This window comes from Emys orbicularis, chromosome 16 (assembly GCF_028017835.1).
Source record: "Emys orbicularis isolate rEmyOrb1 chromosome 16, rEmyOrb1.hap1, whole genome shotgun sequence".
Classification (NCBI taxonomy): domain Eukaryota; kingdom Metazoa; phylum Chordata; order Testudines; family Emydidae; genus Emys; species Emys orbicularis.
This window is the reverse complement of record NC_088698.1, coordinates 29,798,191-29,818,178: the sequence shown is the minus strand read 5'-3', so window position 1 is coordinate 29,818,178 and position 19,988 is coordinate 29,798,191. Positions and strand designations below refer to the sequence as shown.

The 19,988-nt window shown below is 43.1% G+C and overlaps 1 protein-coding gene across 1 annotated transcript; it reads left to right on the top strand.

The window, feature by feature from the left end:
• Positions 1-696: 696 nt before the first annotated feature.
• FOXN4 (forkhead box N4) lies at positions 697-19,432 on the top strand. The gene is made up of 9 exons (XM_065417911.1): positions 697-782; positions 11,814-11,974; positions 12,716-12,831; positions 12,930-13,043; positions 14,494-14,621; positions 15,137-15,233; positions 16,156-16,363; positions 17,996-18,376; positions 19,182-19,432. Exons 1-9 carry the CDS (start codon positions 697-699, stop codon positions 19,430-19,432), a joined length of 1,542 nt encoding a protein of 513 aa, XP_065273983.1.
• Positions 19,433-19,988: the final 556 nt, after the last annotated feature.

Genomic DNA, 19,988 nt, shown 5'->3' with positions numbered 1-19,988 from the left:
GGTCAGTCTTATTGGCACATGTAGTTTTTATTTTTTTCCTCACTCAGCCTTAGCTGTACTTTTAGAACAATAGTGTTGCAAACAGTTACTCTTTGGGGCAAGTTGTATGACTGAATCTTTCCTTCCCTTTCTGCTAAAATGATCTCATTCATTGCCACAGCTGCTTGTATTATGGAGTGTTTTTAAATGACTCTGCAGTCACCCAGATTTTTTTTAAACTTGTGTCTTCACATCAATTCTTTAGCAGAGTTTTTTCTGGTAATAACTTAGATGTACTTAAAATATTAGCCATTGTCATTTTTAAATGTCGTTTAGTTTTCCTAAATTTTAAATTTTCAGGTCATATGATTTTGTTTAGTATATAAAAACTGACACACAACTGTTTTCCTAATTTGGTTGGTATTCAGTTCACACAACTGAGATGTCTGTAATGGATTCGTTTGACCCTCCCATTTATTACATCAGTTATATATTCTGCATTATGTTCTCCTTTGCCTTTCTAAAATATTTAGACATTTTATAGCCTAAGTAAAACATTGCTCTTAAAAGTGATAGGAAACGTGCCAACAACAATAATTGTCTTACATTCCAGGTTTTTTCATTTGGAATTTTTAAAATTTTCCTCTATACTGCTGAAATGCTGGATAGCTACTTCATATCTATATATATATATTTTTTTGGTCTTCCCCACAGGAGATGATAGAAAGTGACATTACATCCATGATGTCAGGAATCATTAGAAATTCAGAGCAAAATCATCACCCCTCACCGCAGGAATACAGGTGAGGAATTTATCCATTTAGAAAGAGGTGTTGCATCCTCATGGCCCATTAGATGACTAACAGTTATGTATGTTTCTAAATAAATTCAAATATTCCAGAAATCCTATTTAATGAAGAAGCTAATTACATTTAGCGCTTGTCTCTTTAAAAGAAATTTTCTCTTTGGTGACTGCTTGTAGCATACTGTGTGTTCAGAAACACCCTAGCTTAAAATGTTTTGATAGTAAATCATAGTCAATGCAAATATGTTCAAAGCCTGGTGTGAACTTCTGGTATAGTCTGTGCTCTGTGTGATTTGCCAGACTATGATACTCTTGTAAAATAGTAATGATTTAAAAGCCCCCTTTCATGTAGCATTTTGAATTGATAGGAAGCAGTCAGGAAAAACAGGAGTCATGTTCAACTAGCACTTGGGAAGGTCCTAATTAAAATAAATATTTGCTTTAGTTTCCACATGCATTCATATGCCAAACTACTTATAATATGAACAGGAACAAACTTGGGTTTGCTGACAACCTTTAGCAAGTAGGCATTTATTTACCTATACCAACACTTATCCATTTAGAATTTAAAAAAAATATTTTTTCTTAGAAGTCATGGGACAGTTATGCATGAATTACAGTGCTTTGGGTTAAGTTCAGCTACATCTTGTCACATGAGGTGATGTTTTATGAAATACATAATAGCATGTGAATCAGTGCAGCAAAGTGAAGAGGGTTTTTTGTTGGTTTGTTTGTAAATGCCGAGTGGGTGACTCTCACAGCCAGTGGGTGTTTTCAACATTTCCTTGGGTCAAAGTGGGCAGCCGTAGGTGTTCTTCTTCTTCTAGCCTCTCTCTATTCAAAATGCAAACATTGCCCGGCAGCTTCTTTCAGCGCAACAAGTGATTTGTTATACTGGGTGAAGCCACTATGGAGAAAGGTTTGTGAAACCCTGTTTGGCTGTTTATTAAAGCACTGTTTGCTCTAGGCATTTTGTTGGTTATGTAAATATTGGTAAAGAAATGTTTCAGTTGTTCAGGAAGGGTGTGGATGATCTGTGGATGCTCAACTGTAAATCAGTATTAGCTCCCTGAAGCATATAACACCGTAACAAAGACCTTTCATGTAGGGGAGATTCTTTAATTCATAGTAACAAACAAACAAAAAAGTTTTTATGCAGGATATGGTTTATTTTACTTTTAGGACACAGAGACAGTATCTTAGTTTACTTGGAGATCAAGCAGGTTTTAAAACTGCTTTTAGTTATTTATTATATATTCTTAGAACTAACAGCTCCTACATCGCTAAAGTTGTTTTTAACTAGTTTGTGATTTTTTAAAAAAAGTCTTTTCTGAGTTATGTGACCTCATTTACAAGTAGAAACTTCTGATAAAAATGCATCAGATCTGAACTACACCGCAATTGTGGAACAGTATTTGTCCTACTTCATGAGAAAACACTTTGGATTATGTAAAAGAAAATCTTTTAGACTGAATGATTTTAAGAAAAGAATAGACCTGTCAAATTCTATCAGCTCTGTTTACTCTCCTGCTGTCACCACAGTCCAAGACTGGAACCCACAGTCCCGAGTTCTCCATGGGGGAGCAGCAGGGCTCCGCAGAGTAGGAAATGGCCTCCAATTAGTGAGTGGGAGGCTGGGACTATGCTGAGAAGACCCTTCTGTCTCACTTAGAATCTTTCAATTGGACAGTTGCACTTTGAGGAGACCAGGTTTTCCAGGAAGGGTAAAGAAGGGAACTGTCAGAGGGAGAGAGACAGGAATGAAAGGCAGTAACTACAAATAATTGTACATGTGGTTTATAGAGAATGTGCGCCCGTGCGGCTTAAAGGTCAGATCTGAAACATTACAAGGTTTCCCTTGTTTTAAAAAAATCACTTTGGTGGATCTTGAGACCTTCCGGACCAAAAGCATATTTAAATGAGAGATAGTGGATGGAGTGGTGATATGGACTGTATTACTCAGACAAGGACAGACTTGGATGATGGTTTCAGATACATATTTTCAACAGTGCAACATAAAACACCTTCCTTGCCAAGTGCCATCTCCTACACCCTCAACTCCTCCCTCCTGAGGGATGTAGGTACCTGCCTACTTTGCATAAAAGGATGCATTTCCAACTCCTCCATAGAAAACATTGTTGTCTCTAACCCTTAAAGGTTAACCCCTTAATGGTAGCAGGGATACACACTTCTATTGACTGCAGCCAATATTTTAGGGAATGATAAAGCTGTAGAGGAGCTTGCCGGGATTGGCATTCCCTGAACATGTTGCTCTTACTAATTCATTTTTAAGACTAAACTGATTTCAGTGTAAATATTTTATTTTTCAAAACTGAAACACCAGGTGACAAGTTTATAATGCAATGGAGTATCTGTGGGTGATCCAGTACTGAGCTAAGTAAATTATAGGTTCTGAGTCAAAGCCTATTAAAGCAATGGAAAGACTCCCCTTGATGTCAGTGGGCTGTATAGCAGGCCCTTGAGGAGCAAAGTGATTCAGCTTACAAGTGCTGTGGTCTCTAAGAATATTCTTTTCGGTAGAATTTTACAACATGGAGCTTGTACTAGATCTACCATTTATAGCTGTGTACATGAAAAGTAGCAGATGCTGTGGGCCCATATAGCACAAGATAGAATCAGACTTGTAGCTCTCCAGGCAAGAGTTTAGCCCCATAAGTCCCATTGTGGTTGGTGGTCATTGCGTAACTGGAATATCACATACCCTTTGACATAACTATAAAGTCAGCAGTTAATGAGGCCCATTTCACTCAGATCATTTGGCGTTAGTCAAAGTGCTTAATGTACACCACTTAGGCTAACCAAGTAAAACAGAATGGCAACTTTGGAACCATTAAGGGCCACTGGGCCAAATATTCATACAGTGAAGCAACTTTACACAACAGAGATTTTAAAAGTTCCTAAATACGTAATGATCCCAAACACAGGAATGGCTATTTATTTGCTAAAAATGCTCTATTTCCAAATCAGCATGTGGGTGAAACTATGCATTTTCCCCAAAAATCAATTGATTGTAGATTCAGTCGACCGACTTGTGGGGAGGTATGGGGAAATATGGTTATCAAATAACATAAGGGACATATCTCAAAATACATACTGAACTAGTCTAACTTTTATAACGGCTTAAATCTAGATTGACTTGACCATAGAACCAACTGCCCCCAGAGGACTTCAGTGTCTTATATAATGGGTCTGATTCTGCACTGTAGTCTGTCTGCGTTTACAAAGTATCAGGCAAAACCCCCCGTGTTGTCTGTGGAAGTTTCCTCAAATGACTGTGGAGCTAGTCCAACTACTGTAATCCAGGTTTTAACACCTCCTGATGAAGGTCTGAATTGATTTTAACTGCCATTTCAAAAAGCCATACATATTTTCACAGATAAAGTACATATTTGTTAAGGGTGGGACATTAACAAAAGTCACAAAATTCACTGTTAAGAAATATTCAACATTCTTGCTCACGTTTGACTCTTCTTGTTTTTAAAATATAGCAGCAGCATACTGGTTTTGGCCAATCACTAACCTACTCCTGTTACAGGGTGGTAACAGTGACATACCTAAAATGCTGTGTTTGGACCATATGGCTCTAGAATAAGAAGGGAATGCAAGCGTAATTCATCTGGCCTAATCAGCATTTATGCAAATACAAATTTAAAAGAGTCAAAGAAACATACTTGTGTATTGGTACAGCAAGGAATACTTTTAAAAGAGTCACTAACTAAAATGAAATGTCACTTTTCTAGCTTAAGGAATCACCTTACAAATAGTAAATAAAACTACTGTCTGTAGCTTATCACGTTGTGTAACGGTTGTTGGACTTTCAGTGTAGTGTAGTATAACAGCATCCGCACTTCCCCTATTTCTGATTTATTTGAGCAGCCTTGTACAATATTTTTGAAGGACTTGCAATGCAGGTATAGAGTCACTATTCATATTAGGTTAGAAATAAGGGTTTAAATAGGTAGCTCTTAGCCAAAAGGTGTTTAAATAGTCACAAAGCACTGACTGTAGGAATAGAAAATATCTACTTTACTTGCGTCATGTACTGGGTGAAGCGCATCCTCAATAAATAAATAAATCTTTAGTGTTACAGGAATATAAATACACAAAATTATCACAGGAGCATTAACCCATTAGATATCCTGGCTAAATTCCAACTGATGTAATTACACACTTCCAACAAACTCCCCCCCCCCCCCATCCCCCAGATTCATCTGGTTAAGATATACCTCAGTTCCTATCCTAAATGGTTATGTAGTGTGGCTTTGTTCCGATAGGCCCTGATTCAGCAAGAGATTTAGGCATGTTTGTAGTCCTATTGAAAGCAATGAGATGGAGAGTTATGCACATGCTTAAATAACTTGCTGTGTTGGAGCCATAAACAGCTGTTATGTTCCATTCCAGAGATAGCTGCACTTCAATGGTGGAGAAAGGGCCTTGTCTACTGCTTGTATATCAGTTTGTTTGTAAAATGTTTTGTGACAGAAGGTGCTTGTAAGAAACGACTACTGTCTGTCTGGAAGTCAGGCTACAACATGAGCAAACCAAGTTTGGAATTTGGATCTGTGAGGAACAATCTACGATTTAAATATTTTCAATATTCACTATTGGGGACAGTCAGGATCTGGGAGTTTGCATTAAAATAAAACATGCTGCAGCTAAAAGGTTACAAATACATAATTAATACAACAGTAGTTGTTCCTGAAGAGAATTGCAGTGTCCATTCCCTTGACACCGTGATATGGCTGAGGGATTTTATCACCTTAGTTGCTTTAAAAAAAAAAAGAGAGAGAGAGAGAGACTGACTTCCTAAAAACGAGTCAAACGCAAGGTGCTGAGAATTGATTTAAGTGGATTACCTCAACTGTTGCCCATGCAGTTCCTGAAATGTACTAATCAATGTAAATTAAAAAGTGATGGCCCTTGCTCCTCAAATTATTTTGCATTTACAAAATTCTTACTTCTAGCTCTGCCCCCCCCCCGATATTGATCTGCTTCCATGAGGCACCGTGAAACTTAATTGAAAGGTAGAAACCATTTTGATAGCTGTTAAGGTACATCTACCAGAGGCTAAGCATCTTTGCTCAAGGTCTTTGAAGAGTTTTGTACTTTTATCCTAACTACTGTAAGAAAAAGGAAAAGTGAAACAGCAACACTGCACACAGTGACCAGGTTTGGGTTTTTTCCCCAAAGCCCTGTATCATTTAACTCCGGGCAGGGGTAGTCAATTATTTTTTGTCAAGGTCCAAATTTCTTGGTCAAGGTCCAGACTCCAGAGAAAATAATAAAACAACAACCACAAGTAAATAAAAAGATTTCAGGGTCCGTTCAAAGCATCTGGCGGTCGGATTTGGCCCACGGTCTGCCCATTGACTACCCCTGACGCCGGGGTTCCTAAATTGTGGTTGGTGGAGCACTTGGTGGTGGTCCAGGGAGAGCTGTCTGGTCTCTGGGACTAGCTGAGCTTATTTCCAGGGGACCCAGAAATGAGAAAAGGAACAAGGAGCAAGCCCGCCTCATTGCCTGTATGTAGGGGGCACTGAATCCTATGTAAGAGACGCAGGGAAAGCTGGATTTGTTGGCAGAGACCCAAGCCAGCCATTAGCAGGAGAGGAACTTCCAAAGGGAGAGAGAGATGCTTGTGCTGCATGGGAGACAGGAATCAAGTGGCAAGGAAGCATTTGCAGAGGTAAAGGGGAAAGAAGAACAGAACAGATAAAGTGAGGAGCACACAGTGTGACGAATTAACTCATTTTTTAAATGACGGAACATTTCCTGCATTGGAGACAGCTAAAATATGTAAGCAATTGGTGCAATTGCCTAAGGGATGTTTGCAATCAGAAACGAGAAGGGAAGTTCTCTTTGTGACCACAATGCGAGTGGAGGTTTCCATGAGAGCGTCTAGGACACGGCCTAGACTCTGAGAAAATGTTTGAGAATTTACCACTTTCCTAGACCATCCCTAACCTTCAAATCTGAGCTTAATGACCTCAGCCTGAGCATTCTGCTTACAAGCCAGGCTGCCTTTATACAGCCTTAGGGCAGTACAGACAAAAAAAAAAAAAAAACACCCATAAATTCTCCAGGAGAGAGCACAATGTGCTCCCTCAGCAACAGCCGCCATCTTGAACTGAAACTGCTTTCCAAAAATGGAGGGCTTCCCAGCAAGCAAGCTGGCAGACTCCCTAGACATTTTCAGTAAGTATGTGTTAGGTATACTCCATTGGTATTTAAATTCACCTGAGCCACATGTACCTGGGGCTGTACAAACACACAGGAAGACATGGGCCCTGCCTCCAAGCGTTTACCAGTAATTTAAGACAAAAAAGGGAAGAAGGATACAATGGAGATATACCAAACAGATAGTTTTGTATGCGTGTTATATCTATATAGTTGTAGGTTGGGAGGGGGCCACAGGATTACACAGGTGGAAGAAGGTTGAACTCCATGAGTAGATAAATTGCCAGCTAGCCACTACTATGCATGGTTTAACTAAAGCAGATGGTTTGATTTGCATTTTTTCCCCCTAAGAGTCAAAGACACACCCAGAACCCATCTACCGTTAGAGGAGTTGAATTTATATTGCATAGTATATTTGTACATTTAAAAAACCAAGCGATAGGACAGCTCTCCCTGTGTTAATCTTTGTAAAAGGTCTGAGCTCTCATTGCCTGGATCGGGTTACTGTGAAATGTGCAGTACTGAAGTGACTTGAAGTCACTACTGCTGAAATTTACATTTGTTTTGAACAACTCAAAGAATAATCCCTTTGTGCCACATGTGTTTTTGGTAACCTGCTTAGATTCTACTATTTTACTACAAACTATTAATGTTTGTTAGAATACTTGTCAGTCTATTTTAAAAAATAGTTGCAAGAGAATACATCAAAGCTGTTTAATTGAACAAAACAGAAGTCCGTTTTGTTTTGATGGGAAGTATAAAGTCAAATTCAGACTAGAAGCCTATGCCAGGATGGAGGGGGCTAAAATAATCTCCCTCACAAGAATCACATTTGTTTTACAAATGGATCAGAGCGCTCTATTTCACTGTATCCTTGTATCTGCTTTAAAATGGGGCATAGTGACTGATAGATGAACTTTAAAAGTAAATCAAATCTTTAAAATATGGCCTATATGCCCCTCCCTGTCTCTGTCAGCGGAGGTACATGCCTATGCCCGATATACTGTCTGCACGCTGGTCTGTGATTTTGTGGAATAAGGATGCTGTATAAAAGGAAAGATGTTCTTCATGTTGTACTAGGAAGTAGGAGAATCTTGAGCTTCCTATTGTTCAGTCAGCACCCTATTCAGGCTGTTTGCAGTTAAGGTTTCTGACAACATCTTACCACACAAAGTGGATTACTAATCATTTAAGCTTCTAGAAAGAGCTGGATGGATCCACTTAACGTTAACATAAAGCAAAGGAATTTATCAATTTCCAAAGAGATAAACGTAGAGTGGTTATTGTGCAAATATGGCTTCTGTGGTCCTCCCCTTCGGAGCTGTTTAGCCCATGCTGTGGAGTGGAGAGAGGGCATGTGGCAGATTCATTTCCTGACAGGAGGCGTGTGCAATGGGTTTTGACCCTCACCGCCCATCTGACCCCATTATTTGTTGAAGGAGCTGACTTGTCTGGAAGGACTGGCAGGGACCAGGGTGCCAGATGGCATGTGTGTGTCTGTGTGTGTGTTGTGTGTTGGCTGTCATTCAGCCAGATTAATGTGAAGTTTGTAAAAAGGAGGAGGGAAAAAAACAATTAAGCAAGAATGCCAAAAACAATGGAGGCCACGTGCCACTGGGCAACAGTCGTTTGCAGCACAATGGGTTATCGGCTTACAATGAACGGGTCCAACTGTTGCAAACGACATGAGCCTGCCCAGTTTTCAAATCATTTAATGCTCTTGTTTACTTACAACCCAGCCAATCGCTAAGTAGGGAGAGTGGTCACCTGATGTTCTTTTTATGCATTTAAGTCCCAGGCCTCACAAAATAACTGAACAGTGGTAACCATGGCAATGCTAATTATTGCACTATAACTACAGTAGGAGAAAGAAACCAGGGTAGACTCGGAGGAGGATTTGAAGACGTTTTTGGCCAGGAATTGAGCTTTGGCTTCTGCTTGTTTTGTGTTTTAAAATCTTTGTGCAAACAAATAAAGTTCTGCTTTAGAGATCTACTGGGTAATAGAGTTTGGGGAACTTTTGAACTGCTGAAAATCTTGACTAGAAAGAGCTAAAATCTCAATAGCCTTTTGGGCTGCAACACACTGCTGTTTTGGCATTTTATGTTAAGCGGATTTAGACTCGTGTAAAACATACAAGATGCTTCAGCAGAAATCAGATTTATTTACTGCCTCTGTATCACCATTTGACAATGGATGCACATTAGTGCAGTGCACCTGGCTTTTTAAAAGATCACTTGTTTATTGGAGAACGTTTTCAGTTAGGGTGTTTTAAAAAGAGACTCTACAATCTCAGGCTAACCTGTGTTCTTCCAAAATAGAAACATGTTTCCAATGGCTGAATCTGTGCAGTCCTTACTCAGGGCTATGCAGAGATATCGTCCTTACTTACGTGAAGTAGTTCCTGACTCCTTGAGGAGTCCCTCTGACTTCCTCAGCACTATTCAACATGAGAAACAATCTCGCAATCTGGACATCAGTTTGTAATCATGTTAACTCACTGACTTCAATGGCAGCTTTGAATTGAGTAAGAACGTTTGCAATTTGGCCCTCCATGTAAATGTGTTTGTTTTTGCTTTTTATGCCGTGCATTTCTTTATCAGCAGTAATACAAAGTTGATCATGTCTTTCTAAGAGCACAGCATGTGCAAGCGGGGCAAAATGTGCAGAAATTAGATTTCTAAATGGAACTTTTCACCAAGAGAAGTCTGGGCTGTTTTTTCATTGGCTTTATCAGTTAAGATAGTCTGCATTTATGGTCATAAACCCTTACAATCTGAAGATTTAGCACATCGAAGGCTGTTTTAAAAAATTAAGTTGAGTATAATTCCATTCGATCTCACCAAGGCCCGAATGGAGGAGATCTGCAGTTCATCCCACAATCTAGATTTTCTTTTGTAGTGAAGATTGCGTTGTGCTGGTTTCTGAAGCCCTCATATGTTTGATTTAAGGAAGGGCTAGATCTGAATTTTTGTTATAACCTGAACAGGATTTAATTCTGAATACAATATTTCATGCCCTGTGACAACAAAGCACACCGCAGCTGAGACCCAGCCTTCTGATCTTCTTAGATATGGCTGGTTTTAATCTATCCTACTCTAATGTCGTTTTGTTCATGGCAGTTACGGTCCTGTTGAGGATATAAAGCCTTTGCTCCCCAAATCAGCAGGGGCTGGGGGGGCTATTGCAGAAGCATGTTCAGCTCCTGGGGCAGAAGCACTTTTCCCCAGCCTCGCATGGGCTGGAAGTGCTCTGGAGAGAGTATGGATGTGGGACAGGAGGTTGGGGGCAAATGGAGATGCATTTCGCATCTCCGGCAAGCTGCTCCCCTGCAGCTGATTTTCTGAGAGAGACTGGGACTGACTGCAGGAGGGGCCAAGGTAGGTGAGGTAACATCTTTTATTGGACCCACTTCCATTGGTGGAAGGTGCAAGCTTTCAAACTGCACACAGCACTGCAGTCTGCTGCAGCCGGAGGGAAGGTCCCCACGGTACAGAGCCTTTGAAGGTGGGATTTGCATCACGCCCCAGCTCCCAACACCAACAAAGACCTCTCTCCTTTGGAAACGTCGACCTCCACATGATACAGTAGCTGGAAGAAGCTCCTTCAGACTGTCAAAGGGCCCACTAAGTAAAGGCTGTTGAGGGTGTAGGTGCTGAAATTCCTCATTAGTCTTGTCATTAGCTGGATTTCAGACTTAATGGAATACCGTCAGGTTAAAAATCCTATTTTAAACCATGGAGTGTCCTTAGGTTACTGCAATCAATCAGTGTGTGCGCACACACATGTAGGGGGGGGAATGGTCCATTTCAGTTTTGTTTCTAGGCAGTTTCCCTTCCTGGTTCTCATACACTAGCACAGTGCTGCATTGTTTGGTTTGCAGATGCTGCAGGGGAATGTGGATTTGGAATTAAAATAAAGTTCATGGAAACAGTTCCATAAAAAAAACTTGTTTTTACAAAATCTTATTCTCAGCCAAAGTTGCCCTCGCAGTGTCCATCTGGAAACGGACAGAGACCCTTTAAAGATCTCGTGCTAACTGATTTTTCTTTTTAAATTTTCTCAGAGTGGTTAGAACATTATGAATCTACTGCTTCACCCCTCCACCCCCCAAATTGTAAAGTAATTTTTGAGATAAGTACAAAACAATCACTCCTTTTCAGTACTTCGGTACCAATTCTAAAAAGCCTTAAGCACACACTTTGAGCACAGGAATGGTCCCACTGAAGTCAATTTTCCATTACCAATGTTCTGTGTGGGTTATTTTAAATTAAAGTATTTTTTTTAGTACGCCAAACTGGACCTTTTTTAAAGCATCAAGTGCTCCTAGACTGATAACTTAACGTTTACAGCACGGGCTGAATGTTGACAGCCACTTTAACCTCTGAAAAGCAGCATTTTAGATGGAAACACCAGCAGCACTTGGAGTACAGCACTGCTGCTCTGACCGCAGTGCTAATGCCCTTCTCTCTCGCTCATGCAAAAATATACTTTTCATAATGTTCAGCTGACCACTATATTGTTCTACAGGGAGATCTCGACAGAACAGTCTCCTAAATTGGTCCTGGTTCAAAATAGAAACACTTCAAAGCCTGCTAAATAAAATGTTACCTCTTACAAAGGAACACATGGAGGCATTATGAACGGGAGATGGGGCCTGAACCAAAAATTCACATCTTGAGTTTTGGATCCACATCTCAACTTTGTAACTCAGACCCACATCTACTGTTAACTTGCATTAGGCTGGGCCCCCCAAGACATCCTTCTTACCTATAGACAATCTAGCAGAATCTTTGTGCTCTTCGCTAACATCTCACCTTGTTCCCTGCAGACTCTTGGCTTCTGCCCCATCCCAGTTGAGTGAAGACCTTCCAAGCGACTTGCAGTCCTTGTCATGGCTGACCTCTGTTGATGTTCCTCGCTTACAACAGATGGCTAGTGGAAGAATGGACTTCAGCATCAGCTCTCAGGAGTCAATGCTGCAGCAGACAGGTAACTTGCCCTGCTGTTAAATGACAAATAATAATAATAATGAGACACAAAACCTCTGTAACTAGCTTTCTTGTTTGTAACTTTTCACAGTAAGTACAGTAGATTTCGCTCTCTGCCAGAAGCACTACATCCTGTGTATTTTTTTTTTAAGAGGCAGTGCGTACTAGGGGTTAGAACAAAGATCGAAGAGTTTGGACTTTACTTTTATGCCCAGCTAAGTCTCCTTGTGTGACCTTGGCGCAAGGACTTCGTTTTCAGAAGTTCTCAGTATCTCTGGAAATGGTCATTTATCTGTGCCTTTGTTTCAACATCACTAAAATGAGAATTGACCAATCCTGCAGCTGTGCGCTTCATACAGCCTCTCAGTTAATGGTCACCAAACTTCTCCTTAGTCTTAACATTACTTCAGCAAACACACCTATTTGTGTTCACTTTATGGAGCAATCTATGCCATTAGAATATAAAACCTTTTGGGGCAAAAATTGTAATTCAGTATAATTTACCCTTTGTAAAATGCCACATACACTAATGGCACTACAAAATCATTAGAGAGCTGTCACCTAACACCCCAGCAGCAGCTGCTCTCAGTGGCATCTGATGTCACCCTTGCAGTGTGTTTTGAGTTCAGTCTTATTTCCATGGAGTCTAATCAGAGTTGAAATAAGGCTTTAAAAATAAATAGCAACTAAGTTTTCAGAGATGTAGTTTTGTGTGGTTCATCATGTGCTTTTTCATGAATAGGTCCTGTGCCAGGTAATATGCATTCAACAGGTGCTCCGGGAGCAATGATTCAGGTGCAGGCCAGTCTGCCACAGGGAATTGTGGGACTGAATACTATTACATCGCATGGAGCAAACGTAAGAGCTGACCTGAGCGGGTTAATTGTCATTGCAGTGTTTGCCAAGGAAAGATGTTTGACTATAGGACCGACACTTTTGTCTTTTCATCCCAATAGATGAGCCAGTACACAGTCGGAGGGCAGCCATCTCCTAGTTTACAGTCCCAGCACCCGCTTTTCCCTGCTCCTCATTCACAGCAAGGGTTTGCCATCGCACAGAATGCGCAACAGGTACTATTGTTTGCTATGCGGCCTGCGTCTCAGAGTAGCTGTACAGACCGGATTTGCAGGCTCTTACACAGACCTACAGATATTCTGCACCAAAGTGAACAGCTGAGCTAAAATTGCCTTGAATCCCCCTAACCTAATCTCTGTGCACGTGCCTTTTAGTGTCAGGTTCTAAAATGCCAATTCTAGGAACCCTTCAGAAGGAAAAACACCACTGCCTCCGCTACCACTGGTGACGTGCCATAGGCTACATCTACACTACAGGGGGGGGTCGATTTAAGATACGCAAATTCAGCTACGCGAATAGCGTAGCTGAATTCGACGTATCAGATCCGACTTACCCTGTTGTGAGGACGGCGGCAAAATCGACTGCCGCGGCTCCCAGTCGACGGCGCTTACTCCCACCTCCGCTGGTGGAGTAAGCGCGTCGATTCGGGGATCGATTGTCGCGTCCTGACGAGACGCGATAAGTCGATCCCCAAGAGATCGATTTCTACCCGCCGATTCAGGCGGGTAGTGTAGACCAGGCCATAGAAACTCAGCATTGGGAGTGTTCACTTTCCAGAACCAGTAATCAGCTGCTTATTCCAACCAGGTTATCACTACACAATCCCCACCCCAAATTGGAAGAAAACTTATTCTATTCGTGTGTCATTTTACCCACCCTCAGCCAGCTTCCTGACGACTCTGCTCACTGAAACTGCAATGCCCCGGGTCAGGTCAGCTTTGCAGCCAGGAGCAGACTGCACCAGCACAACCCACCCAGTTCTTCTACTGTGGATATTTAAAAAAAAAAACCAAAACCCCACCTTAGTCAGTCTCCAGAGCTTCAGGACAGTATTTTGCCAATGCTAGATTGCTCAAAAATGTGATGAACCTGAGGTGGGGCAGGGACAGCCTGGGATAGAGCTGTGACAATGTCACAAATTACAAACAAATTATTTGATAATAACATTCGGATGAGCAAGAGCCTTGTGTGCTACTGTACAGTGAACCGGAATTGGGAAGCTTTCGGTATGTTCATTTTAATGATGTCCTGTAATTTGGTGTCTGAATCAATTAGAATCTAAACAGCATAGAAAGTGTCTCCCTTGCAAAAGGGGAAGGGGGCTTGCACGGGGGGTGGTGGGGGGTGGGATTTCATTATGAGAAAGGATGGAACTTGTTACAAACTCTCCATGTCCTTTAGTCCGCACTTGGCTTTACCAACTGAGAGATTGGTTAGAATCTCCCGTCTCCTCAGAGCACAGGAGCCTGTTTGAGGAAGTACTGTCTGGAATGTGATCTTTTTGGGGAGCTTTTGTTTCTCATCAGTACAAAGCCAGAAATAACACACGGCAATTGTGTGTGTGTGTGTGTGTGTGTGTGTGTGTGTGTGTGAGAGTAAGTAAGTAAGTAAGTAATGGGGAAAGCGGATTCTTCTGACAGTTTTCCCTCTTTCTTCTCAATACAGTGTAACCCAGCTGCAATATACAATGCATCCTATGGACCCCATCCTCAATATTCTCAACCTCGCCTTGCCCCTCACACTGCTCAGGAAGTCCATCCCAAACATTATCCCAAGCCAATCTACTCCTACAGGTGAGTGGAGAACAAGCTGGGATATTGCTCCAAGCCTGCATTTGACTTGGTTATAAATGTATCATACTTGGCACAGCAAAAGCTCTGTTTCCTTTCCTAGCACAAAACTGATTTACTTTTCCCATGATCTTGACAGAAGCCTTCTCTGGAGAGGCAAATCCGCATCACTCCTCCCACAGCACTCTGCTGTTCTGTCCAGGTTACTAGTGTAGTTAACAGTGGAAAGACCTTGACAAGTTAATCCCCTTCCAGCAGAACAGAGGTGGAGTAACAGCGCCAAAGAGCTTGGTTCTCAAGATTTAATTCTCTCTTTTGGACCTTTAAACACGGAAGCTGGGTAATGTTACTGTAGAGCTGATGAGACCCCGAGTGCAGTGGGAAGTGACTGTTCACACGGGCACTCGTGTCTGGGCAAAGGCTGGTGTCAGGTTGCTAGGTAAAGAGGAGGAGATTATGGGCCAACATGCACAGCCTGAAGAGGGAACCGGCTTTTATCTTCTCTCTCTTTCTTCCAGCTGCTTGATTGCAATGGCATTAAAGAACAGTAAAACGGGCAGCCTCCCAGTGAGTGAGATCTACAGCTTCATGAAGGAGCACTTCCCCTACTTCAAGGTAAGGAATCAATAAGCTTTTATGACTGAAGGGAACAAAACAGGCCTCGCCACTTGCCACTGCATTCGATCCGTAGCATCTCAAGATGCTGTGTACCAAAAACAACCACCCCCGACACCCACGCATCTCCCCTGCTTTACCCTGGCTGCATTTTAATTCCGGAGTCACACTCGGTCTAGGGGAGCAGGCTATTTAGGCATAAGCTTCTGGGCATAAACAGAGAAAACAGCCTGGCCACAATAGGTGGCACCATGACCTCATCCTCCCTCCATCCCCTCCTTGGGCTGTCCCCCAAAGCAAGAACACCCCCGTCCCTGAGAGAAGGTGGCCTCAAGGAACGCCATCCCTGGTAGCCTTGGAGCCTCCCTCAGATCCTCCTAGATTTTTACACGGGGTCTATTGCTATGACATCTAAGGGCTGGTATCTCCCCCCTACTCTCAAGCAAACGGTGTCCAGTTCCACAAACTCTGCCTTGGGCAGACCCATGCATGTAGCAAGTTCCACAGCCAGTTGTCCCCCCGTGAAAATATCCTGCTGCCTCCAGGCCTCCACAGAGCAAGTCTAGGGCCTGTCAACAGCACAGCCTCAGCTGAGCGCACCGGAGAGAAGGGTAGAGGGCCTAGGGAGAGGGGCTGTCTCAGAGGTAAGTCGGACCCAAACTGCTTTATTTACGTTGAGACCAAGGCCTTGAACTGTGCTTGGAAGCTAGTGCAGCCCAGAGCCTTGTGACATACAAAAAACATGCAGCATAAGGAGGCCGGGTACGATATGCTGAAAGCTGCTTGTGTTGCTAAACGGGTGGGCAGGTTGCTGTGATCTGCGGGGCCTGTGAGAGTCCCCCATGGAGAATTCACAGTCCATCCACCCGACGGCTCTCCTCATGGCAGCAGCTTATTCAAATAACAACCTTCTGCCCTCCAGACAGCTCCCGATGGTTGGAAGAACTCTGTGCGCCATAATCTCTCCCTGAACAAGTGCTTTGAGAAAGTGGAGAATAAAATGAGTGGCACCTCACGCAAAGGCTGCCTGTGGGCCCTCAACCCTGCCAAGATTGACAAGATGGAAGAAGAGATGCAGAAATGGAAGAGGAAGGACTTGGCCGCTATTCACAGGAGCATGGCCAATCCAGGTAGACTGGCATTGGGCTTTGCCACTTGCTGTGTAGAAGAGTCACAGTAAACGAGACGGTTTGGTCAGTCGTACATAAATTGTTATAGTTATCCAGAGCAGGGCTTGGGAAAGGAGGGAAAGTGTTTCAGAGGATAGGGTCACTCTGTGGGGTTCGTTGCACATAGGCAGCTGCCAAGGACGTTGGTTTGGCTAGCTGAGTGATTAGGGAAGCAGTGCACCACGCTCTTCTGGCACACTCCAGGAGTGTTTATTATTGGCCTAAAAACAAACAGGTTTCTCAGGAATCTAGCATAAAAAGCAGGCCTGGTTTTGCTGGAATAGTACCTTCCATGTGAAATAGTCAGCGCTGGTAGCGGAACTGAGCCGCGGGAGCACAGGAGAGGCAGAGAATTTTTGTTAATCTATTTTTTGATTCAGCACTTCATCCAAAGCTTGCTTGCTTGGTGTGCTTCCTAAATTCCCCTGCCTCTGACCCTTCCAGCCCTGATCCACCCTCCCAGGCACTGACTCATGTTCCTAGCTGCTGCCTCTCCCTGCCCTTCTCTATCTGATCATCACTCCCCTCACCTCTCCTGGGAGTGTCATCTAGTGATTAATGCTGGGCAATGAAAGCCAGAACTCCTGGCTTTTATATCCAGCTTTGCCTCTAACATTGTGAGATTTTGGGCAAACCCGACTTCAGCTTGGACTACTCACCTGTAAAATGGGTGCGCCACTTCCCACCTAGCAGAATGGGTGGGAGGCGGAATTCATGCTGTACAATGCTTTGAGATCATCTGGTGGAAGATGTTAAATTACCAACAATTTTCTATTCTAAGCCCTGACTCCAGTTTTCTCAAAATACCCCAGTCACTTATCTTGAGACAGTAACCATTCATCTTATTTGGGTATGCCGGCTCTTTCAGATTCAGATCAGATCCGATCCAAGATGATTATCTTCTGTCCCAGTCTTTAGACATTCTAGACAAGTTCCGCTGCCTCTGATGGTCAGTGCTTTAGAGCATTGCATTTTAAACACCACATTTCATGCCTATTTTGCAGAATTGAGATTTTTATTCATGCTCCAAGATTTCCCCATTTTTGTAACAAACAGCGTATTTGTTAAGCTCTTACTAGCATGGCAGTGGCTGAAACCAAACCTGACCTTTCCTGGTAAGTCTGGAACGTGTGATCAGAATGACATAACATTTTATTTTTGACTGAAGAGTTTAAAAACAAAGTAGTATTGAAGCTATCATGTGGCTGTCCTAAAAACATACTTAAGATGTAAAGACAAGTTCAGCAAATCCTCAGTCAGATTAAAGTTCCCTGACCTCTATCAACAAGGAGCTCACTGTAGGTCTGCCCCATGTGGTTTGAAGAGTGTTAGCCTGACTGCCCTGGTAAATATGCCAGGGTTTTCCTGGCCTGATCATAAGACATCAAAGAGAAGACCTGTGTATGGGAGGGAGGGAGGAGTGGAGGTGGCAAGAGGTACCTGTCCAGCTCTAGAACTGTACTTCTGCAGCGTGTCCCTATTTACTGCTGAAAAGCAAAGCATGCATTGCAAACCCTCAGCTGCCTCAGGGACCTACTAGCCCTGCTCACACCATGGTAGATGTGTATACTCAGTTGCTTATTTTCCATACAGAGGAATTAGACAAACTAATCACCGACAGACCTGAGAACTGCAGGCGGCCTAGTAAACAGGCAGAATCCGAAGTGTCCACACTGACCCACATGACCGCAGCCCAAGGCCGAATCTCCATCTCCAAGCTGCAGCCCCAGCCCATGACTCTCTCTCTGCAGTCCATACCACTGCATCACCAGATCCAGACCCAGGCTCGCATAGCCCCGGACTCACCGGCACCTGCCCAGACGCCTCCTCTCCATACTCTGCCTGACATGAGCCAGAGTCCCCTTCCTCACCACCCAATGAGCCGTGCACCCGCAGACTTCCTGAATGTGACGGCAGATATGAACACCGAAGTGGATGCTCTTGATCCAAGCATCATGGATTTCGCACTACAAGGTAAAGGGGAAGCTGGATGGGAGCACGGTGTGTTAGTGTTACCTAGTTATGGAGACACTGTACATATAAAACACATCCTGGATCCAGTAGGACATACTGGGCTCACCTCCACTGGAATACTGCAGGACTGGGCTGAAATAGAAGATCAGAATCCTATCTGGAATACTATGGTTTATGTACCTTGAATTTCCCTACGTGCTTCAGTATAATTTAGCCCAGTGGTGCAGTGTCCAGTGAAGATTAGGTGTGTATGTGGGAGGGACCGGGGGGGGGTTGGCTTAATGGTCCAAGAAAAGGCACCATGGTCATGGCCAGTCTGAGAACCTGCCTAGAACAGGATCGCCCGAGTGCTAATCTTAGCTCGGACAATGACTTCCCTTGTGGCCAGGGACAAGTCGCAGTCTTGGTGCCTCAGTTTCCCCACCTGCAAAAAGGAACACTTCTCCACCTCCCAGGGTTGTTGTGAAGATTAGCTGCGTCATGTCCATGCAGCATGGCAGGAGAGAAGAGTGCTATATAAATAATATCATTACGGGTGAAGAATACATTTTAAGCAGGTTGGGAGGGGCAGGAAAGTTAGCTGTGGACTGACCAGCTGAACCCATATTATTCCTGCTATTCTGCAGGCCTTTGTACTACAAAACCAAAAACCTAGTCGCTCACAAGCATCATCCTATGACTGAGTAGAAATTAAAACCTTTCAGTTAAGATAGTTAAACAGTTACTCTTAAGACCATTGTATACCTTGAACCCAGCCCATGGCAGATCAAAACTGTAACAGGACTGAATTTATCATCTTTTAAAGGAAATATATGGGAAGAAATGAAAGACGACAGCTTCAATCTAGATACCTTAGGTGCCTTCAGCAACTCCCCTCTCCAGCTCTCAGACTGTGACCTGGGCACGGCTGGCCTCACCCCCGTCTCGAGTGGTAGTGATTATTCCTTCTCAGACTTACAGGTCACAGGCCTCTACACTACTTACGCCACGCTGGATAACGTAGCCTCATCCCAGTACATGAATGGTCAAGGCAACAAGCCCATTGCTCTGCTTTAAGATTCACACATGCGAGGACCTAAGTAACTCATCACAGGCCTATTCCCTTTGAGGCCTTAGGATAGGATCTGAAAGCTGGAAAGGAGCTCCTTCTGCAGACCCCTGCATCATGCAAGGTATTTACCAGAACTCTCAGTGTGATGCCAAAATGTATCAAGCCAGTACTAGCACGGGGTTTGTGAACACACCTCCCTCGTCATCTTCACTGAGATCAAAAAGGATTTTGGCTGTTGTGATACAAGAACGGGGAGCTGACAAAACGGAGCGTGGAGTGCATCAGTTAGGAAAAACTTTACTAGAACAATTCACACACGAGTCACATTATGTTTGAACGTAATCCAACCCTCAGAACTAACGTCAAGTGCAGGACTGACATGCAGATTCCGTCTGACCACAATATACACAGGAGCCCATGCACCAGGTCACTGCTCCAGCGGGCCGAGTCAGAGATTCCGAGAACCACCTGACCTTATGTATTTGTTTCTTTTTTTCCAAAGAGCCAAATAACCACAGCCAAACAAACAGAGATCACATGCCGTTTCTGGAAACGCTTGCA